Source organism: Narcine bancroftii, chromosome 4 (genome assembly GCF_036971445.1).
Source record: "Narcine bancroftii isolate sNarBan1 chromosome 4, sNarBan1.hap1, whole genome shotgun sequence".
NCBI classification, from domain to species: Eukaryota; Metazoa; Chordata; class Chondrichthyes; order Torpediniformes; family Narcinidae; genus Narcine; species Narcine bancroftii.
The window spans coordinates 69,849,316-69,876,200 of NC_091472.1; the positions used below are offsets into that span (position 1 = coordinate 69,849,316).

A 26,885-nucleotide genomic window follows, 5' to 3' on the forward strand; every position below is an offset into this window, starting at 1 on the left:
ATGCTAGCATTTATTCCCTATCCTTAAATACTCCTTGAACTAAATGGCACGCTAGATCATTTTGGAGGCTGGGTTACATTGCTGTGGATTTGGAAATGTATTCTAGGCCAGCTGAGTAAGGATATCGGATCTCCTTCCCAGAAAGTTGTCATTATTACTGATGCTTTTTTTAATTTCCAAATTTAATTATTTGAATTTAAATTTCCCAGCCACCTTCAGTGACAGAATTTGATTATTTTTCATGTCATGTTTGTGACAATAAACCTGATTCTGATTCTTTTGAGATTAATTGTTCCCTTATGACATGTCTAGTGTCTTGCCATTATATTTTCAAACTTTTTGTTCCTCTCATGTATGTTTAGAATGTTATGAATAATCTATAAATACATATAATTAAACCCACTGAAATAAGTTTTCATTCTTGCAGAACCCAGTGAGGTTCTTTCAATCGTTTCCACATGTATGCTAAATTAATTAAAAGCGCAATCCCAAAGGGCTTACCTGCATCTGTCTTCAATAACTCATGATGCTACTTGGAGTACGGAAATATTTTTAACTAAATTGTTACTTTTTCTCAGTTTAGTAGAAAACAAGATGAGTCACGCATGTTCAATAAATGCCCCATTTCTTTATGAGAAGCAAGGATTGGTGCTGGATATGATTCTCCGCTCTATGTTAGGAGTAGCCCAGCCTATCAACTGGGAAAGAGTAGCTAGACTCATACCAGGAGTCACAGCTAAGCAGGTATTGTAAGTTACTGTTTTGCCTTTTGAGGTTGCAACACAATTCTCTTTTCTATTTTTCCAGTTGAATAATGTTGCATTAATCAGTAAACCATTTTATTGTTGGAGCATTCCTTGTTGAGCTCGAAGGCTGTTAGTCTGTTGGATTGGTTCCACAGGAATATTAGCACATCAGGAATGGCAAAATGTTTGTTCATTATAATGATTACATTTTAAAAGTAATGAATTTTAAATTAAATTGATTTACCTATAAATAGTTCTGATTTATTAAATATCTTTATAATAACTAAATAACAAAGTTTATTAACATATTCTATTTTTAATGATTTATTTTAGCCAAAAATTGTTCATTTGTTTGAGACCCATTCAATTTCCTCAAAGCCTCTTTAAGGTGATTAAACTGCATCAGCTTTGAATGAGTTGGTTTTTCTAACTTTACCAGTAGCTCTATAAAGTATTTGCATTGATGATTATTGTGACTGTTTATTTTAAACAACGTTACTATTGTAGGATGAAAAATATTTGAACTGCTAAGTTTCAGTAACTCATAATGCTCTGAGAAATGACTTTTTACCAAAAAAGCACTGCAGATAAATTTTTTTAACAATTGAATCTGGTGGAATCGTTTTGAAAAGACTCTGATATTGATTTTAAATACGTTATTCAGAAGATTAGATGTTATTTTATTTAACTTGTCTTACATTAACAGTGTAAATCCTGGGTACATTTGTTATGTGAAGTGATTGGATTTTATGGAATTTTTGCTTTTCAATGTTTTAATGAAGAATAACCTGGTTGCCCCATCGCCTTTGTTCTTCTACAGGTCATTGAAACCTGCTGCATGCTCAATGCTCACTTTAAAATTAAATGTACTTTGAATATTGTATGGGATGTGACATATCTTACCATTACAACCATTCTATAAATAGTTGGAAAATAATTTCAGGAATGTATTTTAATTAATTTTGGAAAACTGGAGTCTTCTGTGGGTATAATCAGTACCAAGATCATTGGAGATATCATAGATCCAGAAGGACACTTTTGTAGGGGAAAAAATGGTTTGTGAATTTACATTCTTTATCAACCAAATAAAAGATATCAACTTGACCATACCTTTGAAGAATCTAGGGAAAGGTTTAGCAAGGTCTGATGCTCATGGTTAGGAAATTCTTGGCTAAAATGTCATTTGTCACTGTTTTCCTGTTTTAAAAATTGCATTGCAAACCAGTCACACAGTATTGTAAAAGCAAATTTCAGTTCTTAATGCTTTTAAAGGTAGGAAGTCTTATTGGTGAAAAGGAATTTATCTATTTCTGTAAAGGGGAAATGATGTATACAGTAATTCTGAATCTATTTCTTGGAGATCAAAGATAAGTTATAGGGGCAAAATAATGGAAGAAGCAATTTTCAGGTACTGGTAATTAAATATGAATAAATGTGCTGAAAGATTTTAATAACCAGATGTTTGATTAGCTTGCTTCTCATTAATGAAAGCGTGCAGTGCAATTTCTGCTGATGGTGAATCTTTGACTGCCTTACTGCAGACTAATTACAATTTTGGGTAATATTACATCTGTTTTATTACATGACAATAAAAAAAAATTGAATCTTTAAAAGGAAATAGAATTCTTAAAGTGTTGAGATTTTTCAGAAAATTTACTTAAAATGTTTAATTATTAGTTCAGATAAGTCATTAAAACGGAGATTACAGGATTAATTTTAAATATGTGCCATTCAAAAAGGACAGCCAAAAATATATTGCTGAATATGAGGCAGGTCTTTGATGGGCTGATAATGATTGTATAGAAATTAAATGGAAATTGTTGAGGGTACCCAACACAGATAAAATTTTGTATTAGGGAAGAGAACACCTGAATTAATTCTAACAAACTGATTGTAATAAATTTTAGAGAGGAAATAGTTGGAGGATGTAGGCAGCAGTGTGGTGCAGAACAAGTGCAAAAATCATTATAAAAGCAATTGCGTAAGTACAAGATTTAAAAAAAAATATATATATATTAGTGGAAAAAAAGAGAAAAATGAGAATATTCATAGTTTCATTAAGAACATGTTTTAAATGATTAAATGATGGGATTAATATGACAGTTTTCAAAGGTTGAGAGATTTGGAACTGGAAGACACTCATAATGGGAGATGTGGGAAGGAGAGCAGGGCAAATTGTCTTTTGACACACTTGTGATGCTATATATGCACTGATGAAGTAAGTTGTTTAATCAAGACCACATCAATTGTTAAGAACAGTTTAGGTAATTGGAGGAAAGATTTTTTTTTAAATGGAATTGTAGAGAGGATGAACACGCACAAATTAATTCTTGCTAATGTGAAGAGTAAGTATTTATTCAAAATGGTTGGGCATTGATCTATATTAAAACCCTCAAACAGCTTGGTAGGAATTGATCTGCAACTGGGAATGCACCAAAATGGTTACAACTTGTGATTAAAACCTAGCTTTAAATTATTTACAGTGTGCCAAGAGATTTGAAGAACTAAGAAGCAATGGAATCATGCCCCATATTTGTGGTGAAAACAAGTGTGAAGGGAGTCCATCTAAGTCATTGGCCACGTATATTAAATCATCATTCTTGGACAATGAAGATGATGAAAAATCTAGGTTATCTGTAGTGCACAATAGCACTTCTGTGTCAGGTGGGTGATGTCTGCAAGGTGTTTAATGATATTTCAAGGTATATTTTTCATTAACTGATATTTTTTATTAGTTTAAATAAAAACTTTGAACGGGATAAACTCATTTAGAATATTTATTTGGATATCATAGAGTATGCATTCATTTTTATTTATTATTTTGCTGAACATCAGGAATATTCATCTTTCTAGTTGTTTGTGGTTTGCCAGAAAACCATTTAAATTCAAATAGAGCACAGAATGAGGCCGATTAGCCATTTGTCTATGTTTATTCTTTGAAATAATTATCTTAACAGTCTTTTTCTGTTGGTGGTGATTCCTAAAGATTGGATTTGTGAGCATGGAGAAGCAGAATATTATTAGGGATAGTCAACATTGCTCTGTGAGAGACAGGGCGTGCTTTGTGGACCTAATTGAGTTCTTTGAGAAGATGACAGAAACTGAAGGTCAGGCAGTGGAATTGATGGAGATCAGAATCAGGTTTATTGTCATAAATATGTGTTGTGAATTTTGTTGTTTTGTGGAAGAATTATGATTCTGAACAAGGTACAAAAATTAATATAAAAAGTTTTAAAATGTGGATATACAACACGGTAGCAGGCCATTTCGGCCCACAAGCCCATGCTGCTCAATTACACCATATTTGACAGTGATTCAACCAGTCAGAAGAGTGCAATAATGGTGACATTTCAAATTCCAAACAAGATGTAACAATGGCCACTGGCATGCCTTCTTCATAATTGTATCAACATGATGATCCAAGGATAGGTCTTCAGAGATGTTGACACCCAGGAATCTGAAGGTTCTTGCCCTCTCCACTGCTGAGTCCTTGATGATTTGTGTTCTCCTGGCTTCCTCTTCCTGAAGTTGACAATCAAATCCTTTGTTTTACTGATGTTGAGTGCAAGGTTGTTGTTGTGACACGACTCAACCAGCTGATCTTTCTCACTCCTCTATGCTTCCTCTTGGCAATCTGTGATTCCGCCAACAACAGCAAATGCTGGTATCATTGGCAAATTTCTAGATGACATTTGATTTGTGCCTGGCCACATAATCGTGGGTGTAGAGAGAATAGAGCAGTGGGCTAAGCATGCATCCTTGAGGTGTGCCTGTGTTGATTATGTGGATTTTAGGAGGTGTTTGCCATGGGTCCCCCATGGTATGATCATTCAGAAAGTCAGGCATGGGATTCATGGAACGTTTACTGTGTGGATTTGAATTGGCTTGTCCACAGTAGGCAGAGGGTGGTTGTAGATCAGTGGTTTTCAAATTACCCCCCCCTAAACTCAGATTCCACCTCAAGCAATCCCAATGCCATAAGTGCTCTGTGATTAATAAGGAATTGCTTAAGGTGGTATATGAGTGGGAATGGAAGGTTGAGAGCCACTGCTTTAGATCAAATTGTTTTTGAAATATTTTGCTTGAGAAAAATTGTCATTGGGCCATTTCCTTTGAAGTTTTGAAACCATGCACATAATGAGTGAATTAGGTGTTCAGACTTTTCTTTCCACTCACATTCCACCTTAAACAATTCCTTGCTGATAGAGTGCTTATGGCATAGGGATTGCTTAAGGTGGAATGTGAGTTTATGGGGGCAGTTTAAAAACCACTGTTGTACATGGATGGAGCTTATTCTGTCTGGAGGAGACCAGTGACAAGTGCTCTTTGTGATTTTTTTAAAATATAAATGACTTGGATGATGAGGTGGAGGGATAGGTTAATAAATTTGCAGCTGACACAAAGGTTGGAGTTATAAAACCATGCTACTGTGGAAGATTGTTATTAGTTACAATGGAACATGGACAGGATGTAGAGAAATGACAATGGAATTCAATCCAGAAAAGTATGAGTGATACATTTTGGAAGATTTCAGAGAATAAAATTACTGGCAGGATTCTTAGCAGTTTGGAGGAGAGAAGCATCTTGGAGTCCAAGTCCATAAATCCCTAAAAGTTGCCACAAAAATTGATAAGGTGGTTAAGAAGGCATAATGGTTTGCTGGGAGATTGAGTTTGAACTACAAGGTAATATTGCAGCTCTGTAACGACACTGGGTGGTCCACACTTGGAGTATTTAGTTTAGGCTGGTTGCCTCATCATAGGATGGATATGGGAAGCTTTAGAAAGGATGCAAAGGAAACTTGCTAGGATGCTGCCCGTCTTGTTGAAAGATTGAGGGATAGTCACTTAACAGCGACTTAATAGAATTGTATAAGATTATGAGAGGCATAGATAGAGTGGACAACCAATATCCTTTTCCCAGAGCAGCAGTGACCAATTCCAGAGGATATTTGTTTAAAGTGAGTGGAGGATAGTTTGAGGGAGATGTTAGAGGAGGTTCTTTTGACACAGAGTGGTGGGTAACTGGAATGCCCTGCTAGGGTGATATGGTAGAGGTTGATACAATAGTGACAATTAAAAGTTCCTTGGATAGGCACATGGATGTAAAAAAAAAAATGAAGGGGTATGGCTGCAAGGGAGGGCATGGTTAGCTTGATCAGGAAATAAGTTTGTATAGGTAAGTATATCATTGAGGGCTGAAGGACCTATGATTGTTAAAAATCCATTGATTTGATTAAGCTCTTTCAAGGAAATAAATCTGTCATATTTATCCACCCTGACCTACTGACTTTCAACTGCCTATATAAATGACCCATTGAAGGGTCAACAGGGATAGGCAATAGCCTGCTGACTTTGCCAGCAATAACTATACCACATTAAAAAAAAATCCTTTAAACTATGCTGATATCTACAATATTTTCACGCATATAACATGTGCATGCACATATAATGCACAGAAACTCATAAATTGAGAAAAAGTATTTTTGTATTACGCACACGCATATACGACATGAGTGTAGTATTCTACATTCCGACTCACGAGCAATTTGCATTTATTTGGGGCATGAGACAAAACACATTCTGTAGTCCCACTATTTGCCACAGTTAATCTCTCGCGATTTACGCCATTCAACTTGCCCCAGAGGTGTCAATCTGATATCCTCCTGCAACATATTATCAAGGTTTAGAAAGGAATCAATTAAATAGATTGAAGATAGGCTTCAGAGTTATCAGGGTTGGTGCCAGAACGTATGTTAGAGGGGGGCATTAGTGTGTTGGAAGGGAGCTCATTCAGCAAGGGGGGAAGGATGCTAGCTGGGACCTACCTGTTGTTAACACCATCCACCCCTCCGATGTGAACAGTCTTTTTATTGTGTCACTAGATACTTCTGACGCACGCTAGTGACGCAGCCGGGGGCGGGTGGAGAGTTGCTAGCATGTGTCAACCTAGACGTTAGTGATGCCGGGGAGAGTGGGGGTGGGTCTGACGGCCAGGAATGGCTGTACGGACAGGGTACTTGATATGTTAATCTATTCCTTCAGAGGACAGACCTGGCTAATTAACATTGATAAGGTGCAGTGCCCTAGCCAAAATATTCTGTTTCTCGGAATACTATGGCACTCAGGCCAAAGAGATCAAACTTTTGAATTTTGCCATTTTATATGTACCCAATTCCCAAGCTCGCTATAAATTGCTGGTGTGACTTTTCCATGCCTGCTATAAATTGTGTGTGTTGTTTCAACATGTGAAAATATTCTTGTATAGCACACGTATGCATGTAATGCACGGGAAGTACCTGGTTTGTTTAAAAAAACACATATAATGCACGTATTATATGTGTGAAAGCACAGTTTTCACAAATAAGTAGAACCTTATTGAATACTTTCATTTTGTAGACTTGTAACTCTATGACTGTACTAAGATAACTTTATATCCACTTTCTCTAGCATTGTCTTTAGGAATTAAAGAACTAGCTACCTAATGGCCTAGATATTGTAGTTCAATCTTATTAATTTCACAACTGGGGGAAGGGTGATTCTTTCCTTGTTTCTTACCGGAGCTCAGAATTTTAAGATTTTTATTTTATATACTACCTTTCCACCCTATATTTTTTTTTCAAATTTTTTATTTTGTGCAGGTTGAGTATAGAGATAATAATGATTTATTGACCAGATGGAAATTCATTAGATTATTGATTCTTAAATATTATTTTAATTTATTATAGAAATTTGTTTGTTGAATCATGTTTTTTTTAAATTTGATGCAATAAGCTTTGCTTCATCATGCCTACTTTGTACTTTCAATATTCTTATCTATTCAAGTGCAAACTGGTTTATCTTCAGGAAGAAATTGCACACTAAAAGAAAATGGTTCAACGGATAAAGATGAAGATAAACTGGATGAAAGCCAAGGGTAGGTAAAAGTAGGGTGTATGCACTTCTCTGTAGGAAAATAATTTGGTCCAGTTTAGAGGTAGAGATTTTTTTTTAAAAAAGCAGCAGAAATGTGCATAATCGGATATATTAAATTATTTAGGCCCATATGCATTCCAAAATGTGTGAAAAATTAAATGTCTTTTTGAAATCCTCGTGATTGGGATAATCAGAATTTAAGATTTAGTTCTTTAAATTTAACCATATACCGATTATTATTGGGTCTGGGCCTATTTTAGGTAAACGATATTTTGGGATAACTGGTCATTTTGTAAAAAAGATCCAAGTAGCAACAATAAATCACTTGTAACAGTGTTTTAAACAACAACAAACAACATTAAGCTTGACATAATGTTTAATTCTCACCAAAAAACAACCTGAACAAAATAAGATAAATCCAACACCAAAAAATTCTACTGAGAGGTTTTTCCAAAATTCCAAACATTTTTCAACCTGTGATGTCAGTTTGGCTCTGCAAAAGTTTTGGATAACTGAGGATTTCTGATTGTTTCAGATATCCTCATTTATCTGAAATTTTTTAGAGGTGAAATGATGTCATTTCAGCTTTGAAATTTTTAAGATAGATGAGGATTTCTGATTTTTCTGAAATTTTCAATTATCCAGAAATTTTTTTGGAGCCAAACAGACGTCACTTACAGGTCCAAAAATATTTTGGAAAACTGAGGATTTTGGGTAATCTGATTTTGTATAATCGGAGTTGTACTGTACTTTAAATAACCAGCATTTATCTAGCATTTCTTGCAGAGAAATTTGTTATTACTGAGAACTTAGTGAGGTGCATTAGATATAAGAAATGAAACATGTCACAGTTTTTGAGAACTTTTAAGTGTAGGGAAATGTTAAGCAATTAATGCCAAGAGCTGTGAAGATGGCATATTGTCTGGCAGACACTAAAAAGTGACTCATATATTCTTTAAGGCTACAGTAGTGCTAGAGACATGGTGGAGGGACTTCACTAAAGGTTATGTATTTAATAGTTGAGTGTGAGAGAGCTAATATTTAAGGTGATAGCCAGATGATTTGCAGAGTCCAGATTTATTTTGGAGTTCATGTGGAGCCTGGATGGCATGTTGGATAAATGTATCTATTATGAAATGTGTGCATATTCTGTTGAACATTGATGATTTAAAAACTGCTCAGATAAACATGCAATTTACACAGATTTCCCTCCCTTCTCTGCCTATTACCTACACCATACTCTTTTGTTCAGCTGCCTGCCAACATTTTTCGATACCTTGATGAAGGCCTCAAGTCCGAAATGTCGGTTATGTATTTTTACCTTTACATTCAAATGGTCCCTCTTTTTCAGAAGGATGATGAGTTCTTACCTATTTCAAATGTTATTGATTTTTTTATTACTTGAACTGTTGAGAGTGACATAGATACATTAATTGCTTATTTTATTCTCACCTACATTTTGTTAGGACTTAGTAAAAACACCATACTGGAGAAACTCAGCAGGTCAAAGAGTGCCCTTTATATAGAAAATATAAAAATACATAACCGACATTTCGGACTTGAGCCCTTCATCAAGGTATCGAAAAATGTTGGCAGGCATCCGAACAAAAGAGTATGGGGGAAGGCATGGTTGCAAAGGCAGGAGGTAATAGATAGAGAAGGGAGGGAGGGGACAGTAACAAGCAAGGGGAGGAGGGATGGTTAGGGAATAGAGGGGGAGGGGAAGGGGGTGAGGAGGAGAGCAGGTCAGCATAAACTGGAAAAGTCGATAATGACATCTGACTGGAGAGTGCACAGATGGAAAATCAGGTGTTGCTCCTCTAATTTACGGGTGGTCTTGGTGGGATAGTACACAAGGTTATGGACGGACATACGAGTATGGGAGTGTGACACAGAACTGAAATGGTTGGCTATTAGGAGGTCTTTGTCACTGGTGCAGATAGAGCGAAAGTGCTCAGCGAAGCGATCTCCCAGTCTGTGCCCAGTCTCTCTCTCATGTAGAGAAGGCCACAAAGGGAGCACCGGATGCAGTAAATCAGTCCTGCAGATACACAAGTAATAATAATAATAATAACAATTACAGCACGGAAACAGGCCATTAGGCCCTTCTAGTCCGCACCGAACCAAACACCCCTTTCTAATCCCACCTCCCTGCACAATGCCCATAACCCTCCATCTTCCTCTCATCCATATACCTGTCCAACCTTTTCTTAAATAATACAATTGACTCCGCCGCCACTATTTCTCCCGGAAGATCATTCCACACAGCTACCACTCTCTGAGTAAAGAAGTTCCCCCTCATGTTACCTCTAAACCTCTGCCCCTTAATTCTTAACTCATGTCCTCTTGTTTTAATCTTTCCTCCTCTTAACGGAAATAGTCTATCCACATCCACTCTGTCTATCCCTTTCATAATCTTAAATACTTCTATCAAATCCCCTCTCAACCTTCTACGCTCCAAAGAATAAAGACCCAATCTGTCCAATCTCTCCCCATACTCCAGATGCTTAAACCCAGGCAACATTCTGGTAAACCTTCTCTGCACTCTCTCCACTCTGTTTATATCCTTCCTATAATTAGGCGACCAGAACTGCACACAGAACTCCAAATTAGGCCGCACCAACGTCTTATACAATCTCAACATCACCTCCCAACTCCTATATTCCATGCAATGATTGATAAAGGCCAGCATACTAAAAGCCTTCTTCACCACCCTATTCACGTGAGTTTCTACCTTCAGGGAACGATGTACCGTCACTCCTAAATCTTTCTGCTCTTCTGTATTCCTCAATGCTCTCCCATTTACCACATATGTCCTATTCTGATTCTTCTTACCAAAATGAAGCACCTCACACTTATCAGCATTAAATTCCATCTGCCATTTTTCAGCCCACTTTTCTAAGCAGCCCAAATCCCTCTGCAATCCTAGAAAACCTTCTTCATTATCCACTATTCCACCTATCTTAGTATCGTCTGCATATTTACTAATCCAATTCACCACCCCATCATCTAGATCATTAATGTATATAACGAACAACAATGGGCCCAATACAGATCCTTGAGGCACACCACTGGTCACCGGCCTCCAACCTGACAGACAATTATCCACTACCACTCTCTGGCCTCTCCCTTTCAGCCAATGTTCAATCCATTTGACTATCTCAAAATTTATACCTAAAGACTGCACCTTCCTAACTAACCTTCCATGTGGTACCTTATCGAAGGCCTTACTGAAGTCCATATAGACAACATCCACTGCGCTACCCTCATCCACATTCCTAGTCACCTCTTCAAAAAATTCAATCAGATTGGTCAAACATGACCTTCCTCCCACAAATCCATGTTGAGTACTCCTGATCAGACCCTGTCTATCCAGATGTTTATAAGTACTATCTCTAAGAATTTTCTCCATTAATTTACCTACCACAGACGTCAAACTTACAGGCCGATAGTTGCCAGGCTTCCTCCTTGAACCCTTTTTAAATAACGGAACCACATGCGCAATGCGCCAATCCTCCGGCACTATCCCCATATCTAATGACATTCGAAAAATTACCGCCAGAGCCTCTGCTATTTCCTCCTTCACTTCTCTCAATGTCCTGGGGAAGATCCCGTCTGGTCCTGGAGACTTATCCACCTTTATATTCTTCAAAAGCCTTAAAACTACACCTTTTGTAATCTCTATATTCCCCATATTTACCCAATTTGCTTTTTTTATCCCACATCTCCCAATATCCTTCTCCTTAGTGAATACCGAAGAAAAGAAACTGTTCAATATCTCCCCCATTTCTCTAGGTTCCACACACAGTTTTCCACTCTGATTTTCTAAGGGACCAATTTTGTCTCTAGCTTTCCTCTTACCATTAACATATTTGTAGAACTCTTTTGGATTTGTTTTCACCCTGCTTGCCATAGTTTTCTCGTACCTTCTTTTAGCTTTCCTAATTCCTCTCTTAAGATTCCTCTTACATTCAATGTATCTTTCAAACATCTCCTTAACTCCATGCTTCTTATATCTAATGTACGCCTCCCTTTTTCTTCGAACCAAGTTTCCAATATTCCTTGAAAACCACGGCTCTCTCAAACCTTTTGCCCCTCCTTTTAACCTAACAGGAACATAAAGCTTTTGCACTCTCAAAATCTGATCTTTAAAAGACTTCCATCTCTCTACTACATCCTGCCCATAAAACAAATTGTCCCAATGCACACCCTGCAAGTCCTTTCGCATCTCCTCAAATCTAGCTTTTCCCCAATCAAAAACCTCAATCCTTGGCCCTGATTTCTCTCTTTCCATAATGACATTGAAGCTGATGGCATTATGATCACTGGACCCGAAGTGCTCGCCAACACTAACCTCCGTCACTTGACCCATCCCATTTGCCAACAGTAGATCTAACACTGCTCCTTCTCTGGTCGGCACCTCTACATATTGTTGTAAAAAACTATCTTGCACACATTTCACAAACTCTAACCCATCCATTCCTTTCACAGAATGTGTTTCCCAATCTATATGTGGAAAATTAAAATCTCCCATAATTACAACCCTGTGCTTATCACAAATATCTACTATCTCCCTACAGATTTGCTCCTCTAGGCCTCGGTCCCCTCCGGGTGGTCTATAATACACCCCTACAAGTGTAACCTCTCCTTTCCTACTCCTCAGTTCCACCCAAATAGCCTCCGTGGATGTGCCCTCTAATCTATCCTTCCTAGGCACCGCTGTAATATTTTCCCTGACAAGCAATGCAACCCCACCTCCTCTTGCCCCTCCGACTCTATCACACCTAAAACAACGAAACCCAGGGATATTCAGTTGCCAATCACATCCCTCCTGCAACCATGTCTCACTAATCGCTACCACATCATACTTCCAAGTATCAATCCACACCTTCAGCTCATCCACCTTTTTTACAATACTCCTGGCATTAAAATATATGAATTTCAGGGATTTCCCATTTTTTAATCCCTGTTTTCCCTCATCTTTAAGAACAACATTATTTACTTTTCCTGACAATTGCCCTTCACCTTCTTCCAGAGCATTTCCCTTCTCTATCACCTGCCCATCCATATTCAAATACTTACTACAAACTTTCATTGTTTTCATTCTAACCTTCTCCTTACTGCTCTGTACTATTTTGTTCCCTCCCCCCAACCATTCTAGTGAAGTGTTGCTTCATTTGAAAAGTTTGTTTGGGGCTCTGGACTGTGGTGGGGGGGGGGTGGAGTGTGGGCGCGTGTGGCACATCCTGTGGCCACAGGGTAAGGTGTTAGGGAGGTGATTGGTGGGGAGGGATGAGTGCACAAAGGAGCCATGGAGGAAGCAGTCCCTACGGAAAGTAGAGAGGGAGGAGATGGGAAGATATATCTGGTAATGGGATTCTTATGTAAGTGCCGGAAATTCCAGAGGATAATGTGTTGGATGCAGAGGCTGGTAGGTGAGGAAAAGGGGGATTCTGTGTTTGTTGTATCTGGGGGCAGAAGGGGCCAGGCGGATGAATGGGAAATGGAGGAGATGTGGGTGAGGGGAGTTGATGGTGTTGGAAGGAAAGCCACGTTCGTGGAAGAAGGAAGATATTTTGGAAGATCTGGTCTGGAACACCTCATCTTGAGAACAGATGAGGTGGAGATGGAAAAATTGAGAGAAGGGAATAGAATCCTTGCAGGGGACAGGGTATGAGGAAGTGTAGTCAAGATGATTGTGGGAGTTAGTGGATTGGTAATATAGGTTGGTGGAAAGCTTATCCTCTGAGATAGAGATGGAGATCCAGGAAGGTTAGAATGCTGTCGGAGGTGGTCCAGATGCGTTTGAGATCAGGGTGGAAGTTGGCTGTGAAGCAAATGGACTTGACGAGCAAGTGCATGAGGCAGTCGCAATGTAGTCATCAATATAGTGGAGGAAGAGTTGAGGTTTCTCCCTTCCAGCTCTCCTTCCCCCATCCCTCCTTTCCTTGCTGCTGTCCCATCCCTCCCATCTCCACCTTTTACCTCCTGACTTTGCGACCTCACCTCCTCCCAACTTTTTTCCTTGGACGCCTGCTGATATTTTTCCATATATTGACAAAGGGCTTAAGCCTGAAGTATCAGTTATGTATTTTTATCTTTGCTGTATAAAGGACACGGATCTGCTAAGTTTCTCCAGCTTTGTGTTTTTAATTCAACCACGGTCTGCAGAGTTTTACTTTTCTTTGGACTTAACTGTCCTTTGCCAGTATTTATCTGCAGTTATCCTGACACAAATAATGCAGCAATTACAGTACATCTTGGAAGCTAAAGAGATGGATAATCTGGAGGGTATAGAAGGATTTCTAAATATGGATCTTTAGGTAGTTATTGGTAGATAAAAACACTTGAATGTTTTACCCCTGCTTTTGTTAGTTGCCTATGAACTGCATTATTACAGATTAAGGCACATCATAAGCTCCAAAGGGAAAAGTGTTTACATTTTGTGATTTATTCATTAGAATTCTGTGTTAAAATTCTGCTAGATGCCAAAATTCAGATATCTTTGAATCTTTGAGTTTGGTTGAGCAAGAAAGAAACCTGAAATTCAGTAAATCTGTGGTGAAACTCAAAATTCAGTAAAATTGAGATGAAATGAGGATTATCTTTATTCTGATGTCACGTATGAGAGTGAGTTAAGAGGAATGAGTACAGTTGTCTCGATAGAAGTGAGCATTTTGCTGGATTCACTTAATTGTTTATTATGACTGGCTTTTAAAATTTTAGTCTGCTGTTCCAGTCTGGAAAATTTAAAAAAAACATAATTATAAACATAAAGATAATTATTTCTGCTTCATTCCTCTGATTCATGCTATAGTGGGGAGAACCTACCCAAACTGTATGAGAATACAACCTTCTGATTTAATTAAGGACAAACATTTCATCAAATTATAAGCAAAGTGATATTCAACCACTTAACAAATGACACTTATAAGATTTAGAGTTCATAAAGCAATTTAAAATCATTTTGTTTTGCAGTTACAAGGACTAGATAATGGAACCATGTTTTTGTTACTCGTGTTATTTCAAATTGCTCTTTATTTTTTGAATAGGCCAAACATGGTAATTCATGTTTGTGATGAAGCCAAAAACGTGAAGCGTGATTTTGTTTGTCCTCGGAATCTATTAGTCAGTGAGATGAAATACTTTGCTGAGTATCTCTCTGTGGATGCACAGCGGTGGCAAGAAGTAGATATCTCAGTGCACTGTGATGTCCATATATTTGCCTGGTTGATGAGTTATGTGAAGAAGAAACTAAAGCATCAAAGTCAAGCTGAACTCCCGGAGCTTGGTATGTGTAAGGGTTATATTTTAATTATATATTTGTATGCTGGAACACTCAATATAGTTTTTTAACTGATTTTTCTTCAGTGTTATGATTTGTATAGTTGACAGTGAACTTCTCTCAAGAAGTTGTACATTTTTGCACTTAAATTAAATGAATTATTTCTGCTTTATCACTATTCTTGCACAATAATTTATCTTCATGTTGTCTTCCAATAATTTCTTAAATGCATTTCATATAGAATTTTGTGGTCAATTGGGTGTACTTATTTTTTTAATGTCAGGCTGTGCCATGTTCTCCCATTTGCACCCTCTTGCAGACAGGTTTTGAATTTTTATCCTTCAATTTTTATTTAAATATTTTTCTCACTTGGAAGGGAAAATAGAACCAGTAGTAATAAACTTTTTCTCAGCTTATATAGTAGCTTTCTTTTAAAAATAGAAACAAAGTTTTTTTCAATTTAATTTGAACATGGGAAAAGAACTTTATTGAAAATACTTTTCCCATACATGTATGGAAATTTGATTCTTTACTTTAAACTAATGGATATGCACTGAGCTCTGTAATGTAATGGCCCATTTTTATCAGTGAGTTCTAAGTTTAAGTTCTACATCACTTGAAGTAATTACTAAATTTTGTTGCTCTCCTCCAACTTTCATGTTTGCCTTCAAATAGTGAATTCAGACTGACACAGCTTGCCTATGTAACATCATATTTGTATCTGGCACAGAGACACTTGTTATCTGGGGACTTGGTGTATTTAATATTTAGGAAGGGGAACATTTCAATGTGTATTGTTGCAATTAGAGTTCAATCTAAAACTTTTAAAACTTGTCCTTTGCATGCAATTTATTTCAAATGTTTTCAATATTTAATTAATGAATGAAACTACTCTCATAACTCTATGTATGTTTATAGTCAAATTCTAATAATTTTATGCATTCTGTTTGCTATTCTAGTGACTTCTTCCACATTTTTTGGGTATTGTTATTCATTTTTTATTCCACATTTTTATTCTATTTAATTCTCTCGTGGCCAATTGACTGAATGCCTGAAAAAAGCCAAATGTATATCTAAACCAGTGGTTTTCATTCAAACTGCCCTCCTAAACTCACAATCCATCTTAAGCAATCCCTAAGCCTTAAGTGCTCTGTGATTAGTAAGGCATTGCTTAAGGTGGCATGTGAGTGGAAAGAAAAGTTTGAAAACCACTGCTTTAATTGTACCTAATTGACTCGTTATGTGCACAGTTTCATAACTCCAAAGGAAATGGGCCAATGACAATTTTTCTCAAGCAAAATATTTCAGTAACAAATGGGTTTTAGAGCAGTGGTTCTCAACCTTCACTTCCCATTCACATACTATCTAAAGCAATCCTTTACGAGTTTAGGGGGTAGTTTGAAAACCACTGATTTAGACAAATTATTTCAGAGTGCAGAATAGATTTGATTTTCAAAGTTTTTTGTGCTAACTGATTCAAATCATTTAATAACTTTAAAAAAAAACTTTATTTAAAGACATTAATCAAAATACAGTTAAACATAACAAAGAAAAGTGAAGAACACATTTTTATTTATATTTTTAAAAAAACCCTCCCACCCCTTCAGCCAGCTCCCTTAAGGGGAGCCAAATATAAAAACAATACAGTTAATATAAAGAATATTTCAAAGTATTTCCAAATTCATATACTCCAAATAAGTGAACATATTTTAACAAAAAATGAATAATTATCATGTAAATTACATGTAATTTTTTCCATAATAATGCAAGTTCTCAATTCATAATGCCACCGTATTATATTAATCTCCACATTATCTTTCCAAGTACTAGCTACACATTTTTGTGCTACAGACAGCACGAGACATACAAATGCAATTTGAAATTTATCCAACCCTAGTCCTTTCAAAGAAACCATATATCCCAACAAAAAAATCGATGGGTCTAATGGCAATTTAATATTAAATAATTTTTCCAAAACCAATCTAATTGCTTCCCAAAATTGTTGTATTTTAACACAAAACCAGACAGCATGTAAAAAAAAAAAGTTCCAGTACATAATCCACATCTAAAACAAAATCCGAATTACTAAACCCATATTTTTAAAAATTTCTCTAGAGTCAAATATAACTGATGCAAAAAATTATAATTAACCATTCCATATCGTACATTTGTCACTTTAGTTACACTCTCATGGCACATAGCTCCCAATTATCTTTGGGAAAAATACAAGTTAAATCACTCCCATTTAAGTCTAGATTTCTCCCAATCCAGTTTATCCATCACATCCTGTAACATTTGATACATACCCGAAATATTACCTTTCTTAGGTACAGAGGAAATCAAAGATTCAAATTTCGTCAACATGGGTAGATTCATCTCTTTACCATAATTATCTTTTATCAAACCTCTAAGTTGATAATGCACAAATAAAAAGTTTACAGATGTATCAAATTTCTCCCTCAGTTGATTAAAGGAAATAAACTATCCTTCTTCATAGTGGTCCTGAACTCTCTTAATACCCTTAGAATTCCATCTCTTTAAATGATTATTAAACATTGAAAAAGGAATAAGCTGATTATGATATAACGGGGTTTGAATTGATAATTTACCCTTTGATCCTAAAACCATATTTTGTTTAACCCATATCCTTAGCAAATGTTTTAGTACCGGCATATTACATTACCTCAATATATTCCCATTCCACTTAAATATAAACTGGTGTATCTCAACTTCAGATATACAAGCCATTTCCATCTTTGCCCAACTCGGAAATTGGTCCATATATATCAATCTACTAACAAATTTCAACTGAGATGCTTCAAAATAATTTTGAAAATGAGGTAACTGCATCCACCTAATGCATATTTCCATGCAAGTTTATGCAAAGCTACTCGTGCTAATTTTCCCTTCCATAAAAACTCCCATACTGCTCTGTTCAAATCCCCAAAAAAACCCTTTGAAAATAAACATGGTATCAACTGAAACAAATATTGAATTCGAGGAAAAATATTCATTTTAATGCAATTTACTCGATCAATTAATGTTAACAGCAAATCTTTCCATTTAGTCAAATCCATTTTAATCCTTTTTAATGAAGGAACTGTCATGGCAGCTACACTGATACTGAAAGAACATACAACCAGACGGGTTGAGCTCAGTGAGCAGAACTAATTTATTGCAGGCTGCTGGGGTGGACTTATATTCCCATCCCGGACCTGGCTGAGAACAGTGTAGTGGGGGCACTGACGTCACCCGGGCTTCATGTGGTCCCCTAGCACGGGCTTCTGAGCCCTGTGCTGAGAAGAAGGGGAAACCCCCGATGGTGCCATTTTGGCTGCTGCCCCGCCGCAAGGATTACAAGCAGGGCCGGTTCGCCTGCCTAGTGGTGTGCCGCCACACAGCTCCCCCCCCACCAGAACCGGCAACAATGTCCTTTTTAGTTGGGCGGCCTTGCTTCTTGGGCTGGGCCACAATCACTGGTTCGGTGGGGTCAAGGTGCACTGGGTTCAGCCTGTTCACAGTATACAGTTCCTGCCTGCCACTGATGTCCAGCGTAAACGTTCACCCTGAACGCTGGACAGCCTTGTGCAGCCCCTCGTAAGATCTCTGCAGAGGTGCCGTGGGTGGGCCCCGCCAAATCAAAACATACTCTGCGGAAAGCAGCTCGCTGGGGATGTGAGATGGCCTTGTGCAGTGGGGGTGGGGGTTTGAAGGAGTCCAAGCGGGCCTGGAGGTAGGGAAGCAGCTCATGCGTCAACCACTGGGGTTTGTGAGGCACGTTGATGAACTCACCAGGAAGTGCCAGCGGTGCGCCATAGACCACCTTAGCTGATGACGCCTGCAGATCCTCCTTGGGCATGGAGCGGATGCCCAGGAGCACCCAAGGCAGTTCATCCACCCAGAGTGGACCAGTGAGCCGGAACATAAGTGCCGACTTAAGGTGGTGATGCAAACGCTCAACCAGCCCATTGGGCTGCGGGTGATAGGACATGGTGCAGTGTACCTCGATCCCCAACCTGTTGGCGAGCTGTGCCCAGAGCACAGAGGTGAACTGGGCGCCCTGATTGGTGGTGAGGTGATTCGGAACGGTGAACCCAACCATTTCCACAGAGCTCAGGAGTCCATGGAGGCGTCCAGCTTCGGGATTGCCTCGGGCCAACTAGTGGTGCGGTCCACCACTGTGAACAGGTAACAGTTGCCCTGGGAAACGGGTAAGGGCCTGACTATGTCCACGTGAATTTGGCTGAACAGTGCTCGAACTCTTGCACAGGTGCCCTGGTGTGCCTGTGTACCTTTGACATTTGGCAATGGGTGCATGTTCTGGCCCAGCCCGTGATCTGCTTCCACAGCCCATGCCAGATGAACCGCTCTGCCACCATCCGGACTGTGGACCCGATGGACGGGTGTGAAAAGTCATGGATGTGATGGAAGACTTGTCTGCGCCACTGTTGAGGAACCACTGGCCGTGGGGTGCCCATGGAGACATTGCACAGGACGGTGCTTCCGCCGCTCGGAGTTGGGAGGTCTCGGAACCACAGGCCCGTGATGGCAGTCCTGAAGGCTCGCGTCTCCTCATCAGACTTCTGGTCCTGGGCAAGCTGGTTGAAGTCGAGGCCAGGTGTCAGCGTGCAGATGGCCGGTCATGAGAGTGCATCAGCGACCATGTTGTCCTTCCCCACCTTGTGCCGAATGTCGGTGGTAAACTCAGACACGAAGGAGAGGTGTCGCTGCTGGTGGGCTGACCAGGGGTCCTTCGCCATCGTGAGTGCCTGGGTGAGGGGTTTGTAGTCAGCGAAGATGGTAAAAGTCCTCTTCTCCAAGAAATAGTGGAAATGCTGCACTGCTAGGTACGTGACCAGTAACTCACGGTCAAAAGCGCTATACTTGCGCTCTGGTGGGCAGAGAAGCCGGCTGAAGAATGTCAGCAGCTTCCATTGTCCATTCACCTGCTGCTCCAGGACGGCGCCTACGGCTGTGGCAGAGGCATCGACGGAGAGCACCATATGCAGGTCAGTGTGCGGGTGGGCGAGCATGGTAGCCTTTGCGAGGGCATCCTTGGTGGCCTCGAATGCACGGCAAGCCTCTGGGGTCCAGGTGAACGTTTTGTGCTTGGCTGCAATGAGGGCGAATAGCAGCTGCATGATGCGCGCAGATCCCAGGATGAATCAGTTGTAGAAGTTGACCATACCTGCAAACTCCTGCAGCCCCTTGAGATTGTCTGGAAGTGGGAACTCCTTGATAGCAGTGACCTTCATAGCGGTGGGCACGGCTCCCTCGGCCGTGATGGTATGGTCCAGGAACTGCATGGACTCTTTCCCAAACTGGCACTTGGTTGGGTTGATGGTGAGGCCGAAGTTAGCCAGCCAGGAGAAGAGGGTGCACAGGTGGGCCTTGTATTGTGCCTGATCCCTGCTGGCAACGAGGATGTTGACTAAGTAAATGAAGACAAAATACAGGTCCATGCCCATTGAGTCCATGGGCGCTGGAAGGTCTGAGCGGCGTTCTTGAGCCTGAATGGCATGCGAAGGAATTCGAACAAGCCAAAGGGGGTGATGATGGCCACCTTGGGTATGTCCTCAGGGTGCACCAGGATTTGGTGATACACGCGCACCAGGTCAATCCTTGGAGAAAACCCTCGCACCATGCAGGTTGGCCGTAAAGTCCTGGATGTGAGGAATGGGGTAACGGTCAGGAACTGTCCCCTTGTTGAGTTGTCGATAGTCTCCGCAGGGGCGCCAGTCGCCGGAGGCTTTCAGGAACAGGTGGAGTGGCGAGGCCCATGGGCTGTTGGACCGCTGAATGATCCCCAGCTCCAACAGATGCGAAAACTCCTCCTTCACCACCTGGAGCTTGTCAGGCGGGAGACGGCGTGCCTTGGCATGAACCACTGGGCCCTGGGTGGGGATGTGGTGGAACACCCCGTGGCGCGGTGAGGCAGCAGAGAACTGTGGCTTGAGGAGGGTCGGAAACTCGTCCAAGATTTGCTGTAACTCATCTCTAGGCGTGCTGATCGTGGGCATCTGTGGCTGATCTGTGTGGGAAGTGTCGAGGCGAACGGCCTGGAAAGTACGGGCATCCACCAGACGCCTACCCCGAATGTCCACCAGAAGCCCGTGGGCAAAGAGGAAGTCGGCACCCAGGATGGCGGTTGGAAGGGACGAGACGGTGAACCTTAACGAGAACTTTTGTCGGCCGATCTGAAAGTGGACTGTCTTGTCTCCATACGTCCGGATCTCTGTTGCTTTGGCTGCACGGAGGGGAGGTTCTCGAAGGTTAGTTCCTGGACTCGATGGCCGTGGCCGGGATGACGCTGTGCCCCAGTGTCGACGAGGAACTGCCGGCCGCTGAATGAGTCCCGCAGGTAGAAGAGGCTGTGTCCTTGGCCAGCCGCTGCAGCCATTAACAGCAGCTGGCCTGCTTGTTTCCCTGGAACGAGCAGGGCTGACAACGCTTCCGAGCCTTGGCTCCCCAGCACTGGTGGTAGATGCAGAGGCCTGGAGTGGATGCTGTGTCCCTGATTATGCTCTTGGTGGCCCCTGCAGGGGCCGGATGCTCTACCGCAGCGCTAGGGGTGGGCTTGGCGTGGTCATGCCTGTGCCTCGTGACCTGCTGGACCACCGAGCCCTCCAGGAATCATTCGAGCCATAGCTCTTGGGCTTACTGAGCGACCTTCCTCGGGTTGGTAAAGTTCTCTTGGGCCAGTAATGGCCGGATGTCCTTGGGCAGATGGTCGAGAAAAATGCGCTCGAAGAGTGGGCAGTTGGTGTAATCACCCATGAGCATCTTGTCCATCAGCTCCATCGGGGACCTGTCCCCCAGGGCGTTGAGGTGCAGCATCTGAGCGGCATGCTGGTGCCTGGATAGTCCAAGTGATCCGATGGTCTCTTATTTATCTTCGATGGGTGGTTGCTGAACAAGATGCAGCACGTGTTTGGCGGTGGCCTGGTCCAGGGCAGCGACCACATGGTAGAATTTGGTTGTGTCGGATGAAATCTGGTGGAGGTAAAACTGGGCCTCTGCGTGGCCGAACCAGGTCTCTGGCTCCTGAACCCAGAATTCAGGCAGCTTGACGGCTATAGCACTGATCCCAGGTTCGCTCATGATGGGTTCAAAGACATTTGAACCAGTCGGGGTCACCAATTGTAGCGGCAGCTACACTGCTACTGAAAGAACACACAAACAGATGGATTGAGCTCAGTGAACAAAACTGATTTATTGCAGGCTGCTGGGCTGAACTTGTACTCCCAGCCCGGAACTGGCTGAGAACTGCGCTGGGTGGCGCTGATGTCCCCCAGGGCTTCTGAGCCCTGTGCTGAGAAGAAGGGGAAACCCCTGATGGCATTATTTTGACCTGCTGCCCTGCCGCTTGGATTACAAGCGGGGCCAGTTGGCCTACCTAATGGTGTGCCACCACAGAACATAATTTAATTTATATAAAGATTGATAATCTGCATTTGCTACCACCCCTAAATATTTAATTCTATCTCATCTCATTAATTTTATAATACTTTTTTATTCTGAATGATCTCCATCCCCAACTGGCAGTATTTCACTTTTATCTCAATTTACTTTATATCCAGACAACTCCCCAAATTTTAACAAACAATCTTAACAAAACAACAACAAACAAACAAACAAATATTGTAAATATTTCAAAGATTATTCCGGTTCTGTCAAATATACCAACACATCATTTGCAAACAAATTAATCTTATATTCATCATCCACAATTTTCATTCCTTTAATTTTATTGTTCTGTCATATTGTTTGAGCTAACAGTTTGATAGCCAATGCAAACAAGGCTGGTGACAATGGACAACCTTGTCGAGTCCATTGCATTAATTTAAATGGTAAAGAAATTTGGCCATTTGTCACCACCCTAGCAAATGGATTTGTATATAAAGCGTTAACCCAACCAATAAAATAAGGGCCAAAATTAAACTTCTTTAACACTTTAAATTTAAAAAAAAATTCAACTCAACCCTACCAAAGACTTTTTCTGCATCCAGCGTTGGCAACCACCATTAGGTTGGGTTGCTGTCTAAATGCATTGACCAATGTTATCAATCTAAGGATATTATCAGATGCATTTCTATTTTTAATAAAACCTGTTTGATTTGTATGTATCAACTGAGATAAATATTTGGCACGTCTATTCGCTAACACCTTCGCTATAATTTTATAATCTACATTTAATAAGGAAATAGGCCTATATGAAGACATTTTCAATGGGTCCCTATCTTTCTTAGGAATCACAGTAATTATAGCACTCGAACAAGATTCTGGTAACAACTACTCCTCAGTTATACTTGCTGCAATACATCTCCAAATACAGAAGATAAATCTTCATAAAATATTTTATAAAATTCAACTAAGAATCCATCATCTCTCCTGGCGACTTTCCATTCAGCATCTCCTGTATAGCCTCTTTAATCTCAAAATCCATGAATGGAGCTTCCAATTCTTTAACCTCCTTCTCCCCTAAAACAGGTACATTTAATTTAAATAAATAAGATTCCATAGAACCAGCATCCTGCTTTCCCTCAGAAGCATATAATTTCTGGTAAAATGAATAAAACTGGTCATTAATTTCCTGAGGTTTATAGGTAACTGTTGAATTCTTTTTCACAGCATTAATTGTTCGGGATGTCTGTTCTGTTTTTAACTGCCATGCTAGTACCTTATGAGCTCTCTCACCCAATTCATAATAACGTTGCTTAGATCGATAAATGCTCATTCTGATAAGTTTGTAATGTATTATAACATAATTTCAACTTCGTTAAAGCAGCTTTTTTTGTCTTCTGTAGCATCTTTCTGAAATTCCTTCTCCAACTCAGTAATTTGTTTCTCCAATGTTAAACTTTCCGCCACATATTGCTTTTTAACTTTTGTAGTACAACTAATAATTTGCCCACATAAATATGTTTTCAAAGCATCCCACAGTATAAAATTACTACGTACTGAATTGGGATTCTCAGCCAGAAACCGAGTAATCTGCTCCTTAATAAAAGTAATAAACTCTGGTTTCTTCAATAACATTGTATTGAACCTCCATCTCTGAGACGATTACACTACTTCTGGACTTACACAGGAGAAAAGTAACATAGAATGGACTGATATAACCTGACTTTTATATTCAGCCTGTAGTATTCTACCCTGTAAATGCGCCGAAACCAAGAAAAAGTCTATTCTAGAAAATGAATCATGTCTAGATGAATGAAAAGTTTTTCTCTGTAGGATTTACTCTCCTTCAAACATCAACCAAATTCAGATCTTTCATCAAAGCTCCTATTTGTGTTTCCTCATATTTTTTGGAGATCTATCCAATAAAGGGTCCAAAACACAGTTAAAATCTCCCCCAACCAGAATATTATTATTGGCCTGATTTAACAATAAAAAAGCCTCCAACATAAACCGATCATCATCTACATTAGGTGCATAAACATTTAACAAAGTCTACGATTCAGCAAAAATTTTAGAGTTAACCATCAAAACCCTCCCAGCATTTCCCTCAAATGTATCCAAAAATCGCTACACCCCTCACCTTTGAATTAAAAGAAGAAGAGAACACATGACCAACCCACTCTCTCTTCAATTTCAAATGCTCTTTTTCGGACAAATGTGTTTCTTGCAAGAAAGCAATATCAACTTTCATTTTTCTTATATAAGCCAAAACTCGTTTGCGCTTAATTGGGTTATTTAAACCCTGGACATTAAAAGTTGCAAAATTCAAATTAGATATTTCTTAATCTATTAATATATTCCACTACTATAAAATAATGCTCCCCTTCTAATTCCCTTAATATTCTAATCACCCCCCTCTATATAAAAACTCCAAAAAAAAAATCCCAAAACAAACTACTAAAAAGTAGTAATCCCCTAAAGATCTGGGTGTGGTAAAACTCACTAGTGGCAGGTGACTAAAGGTCTCAGTGTCATTCCCCCCCCCCCCCCCCCCCCCCAGTCAGACTTTCACAAAGTACTTAAACAAAAACAGTAAGCCCAGTGATTCCAGTCCCAATTATTGTTCCGGGTCCTTAATATCAAGAAGACTGCTTTTTTTCCCATTCTTTCCATGTTTTCCATTCTTCCCATTTCTATTGCCATTTACCCTCCTCTTAGGTGACGATGGTGGCAATGGTTCATTTCCTCGTAAATCTGGTAATGAATTAGCAAAGATTAATGCATCATGATCATTTTTTTAAAAATTGAGATTGAAAATTCCCATAAAAAACTTTCAACACGGCCAGATAACGAAAGGCAAATTTATATCCCTTTCGCCAGAATACTTCTTCAGCTGAATTAAATTCTCGGTGCCTTCTAATAATTTCTTGACTCAAATCTGCATAAAAAAACACCCTATTATTTTGAACCATCATTAGAGCCTGGTTTTGCTGTGCCTTCTGCACCGTCATTCGCAATATAATTTCTCTAGCCTGATATTTCAAACAGCGAATCAGAACTGCTCATGGTGATTGGCCTGGAAACGGTTTCTTCCTTAATGCTCTGTGTGCCCAATCTAACTCCAGACCATCCGGAAAAAATTCCTTGCCCAAGACCTCAGGATTCCATTTCTTAAAAAAACTACTGGATCAGAACCTTCTTTTTCTTCTGGGAGACCTACTATTTTTACATTATTTCTTTGACCTTGATTCTCTAATGAATCAATCTTCTTCAATAATTACTTTTTCTGAATCCTCAATCCATGAAAGAATCCTCCACTTTTCCCATTTTTTCTCTATTACACTCCACTTGGTTCTTACATTCAAAAAAAAAGCTTCTTCAATCTTTTTTAAATTATCTTGTATCCACTGATTTTATGCATCTACTAACATCACTTTTAACAAGTAATATCTTGCTTCATAAAAGTAATTTCTTCATACATAATATTCATTTTAGTTTTCTCTTCCATAAATCCTTGAGTCATCTGAATAGACATCTGCATTGACATTTTTTCCATTTGATGAGCAATCCCTTCCAAGATTGTAAACACAGAATCCAGTCCAGGTTCCATCACCTCCTTTTGAGGACTACCTTCTCTGATGTCAGTCCCCATTTCTTCCTGTGTAAATTCCAATAAAGTTAGCTCTCTTCCTCCTCAAACGCAGTAAGTCCTCTTCCGGTGCGGCTGTGAGTTTGGACACCTGATGACAGTGTGCCGACCTCGTCAGCCCGCCGTCACTCGGGCTCCCACACAGCCCACACCTTATCCAGTAATTCACGGACCCGCGATGCACCGCGCAGGCCTGGCAGAACAACCGACCGCGCAGGTGCATCTTCCGACGCTACAATGTGCGCCCCCAGACCACCAGAAAATGTTGCGGGCTCGTGGGTCTGTCCTCACTCGGCTGATCCGCCCATGCACCCAGACTCACGAGCGCGCGAGTCAAAACTGGCCGAGCTCGTCGCTGAACTGGCGACATCTTGCGGATGCGCATTCGGCGCCAGCATAATACTTAACCGAGCATGAGTCCTCTGAGGCTTGGGGGCTCCAGTCGATGACTCCGTGGGTTCAACTTGATAGGTAGGCCTCAATTCTTCAACACTTTTGTCAGGTAGTTTCTTTTGCAACTGAGCTTTTGATTTTTTTCACGTTTGCAGCCATTTCAATCCTTCACTATTCCAAAATCTGTAGATACTATTTTTAACCACTTTTACAAATTTTGAAGTCAGATATTTAGAAGTCTAACTGGGGGAAGGTGGAAACACACGTCTTCCCTCTACGCCATCTTGCCATGCCCCCCAATCATTTAATAACTTGAATTAAGATATATATAAGATATAAATTATATTACACTGCATAGTGAGAATTTGGTTTAATTATCAAATTACCAGTTAATCCACATTAAGTGACTTTGAATTAGAAGTACCACATTCGTATAAACTTTTTGACAGTGAAAACAAGAGGACAGTGATTTGAAATAAATCAAATGAACAAAA

At 39.9% G+C, this 26,885-nt stretch overlaps 1 protein-coding gene across 11 annotated transcripts in view; it reads left to right on the forward strand.

The window, feature by feature from the left end:
- Nucleotides 1–26,885, forward strand: part of sanbr (SANT and BTB domain regulator of CSR) — a 148,699-nt gene that overhangs the window by 5,127 nt on the left and 116,687 nt on the right. For 5 of the 11 annotated variants that reach the window (XM_069931525.1, XM_069931523.1, XM_069931518.1 and 2 more), the window contains exons 2-5: nucleotides 584–744; nucleotides 3,230–3,410; nucleotides 7,571–7,661; nucleotides 14,713–14,951. In XM_069931525.1, coding sequence (XP_069787626.1) covers nucleotides 584–744; nucleotides 3,230–3,410; nucleotides 7,571–7,661; nucleotides 14,713–14,951 — 672 coding nt within the window. Of the gene's footprint in view, nucleotides 1–578; nucleotides 745–3,229; nucleotides 3,411–7,570; nucleotides 7,662–14,712; nucleotides 14,952–26,885 lie in introns of all 11 variants that reach the window. The other 6 variants (XM_069931528.1, XM_069931526.1, XM_069931529.1 and 3 more) reach the window with 3 other exon arrangements.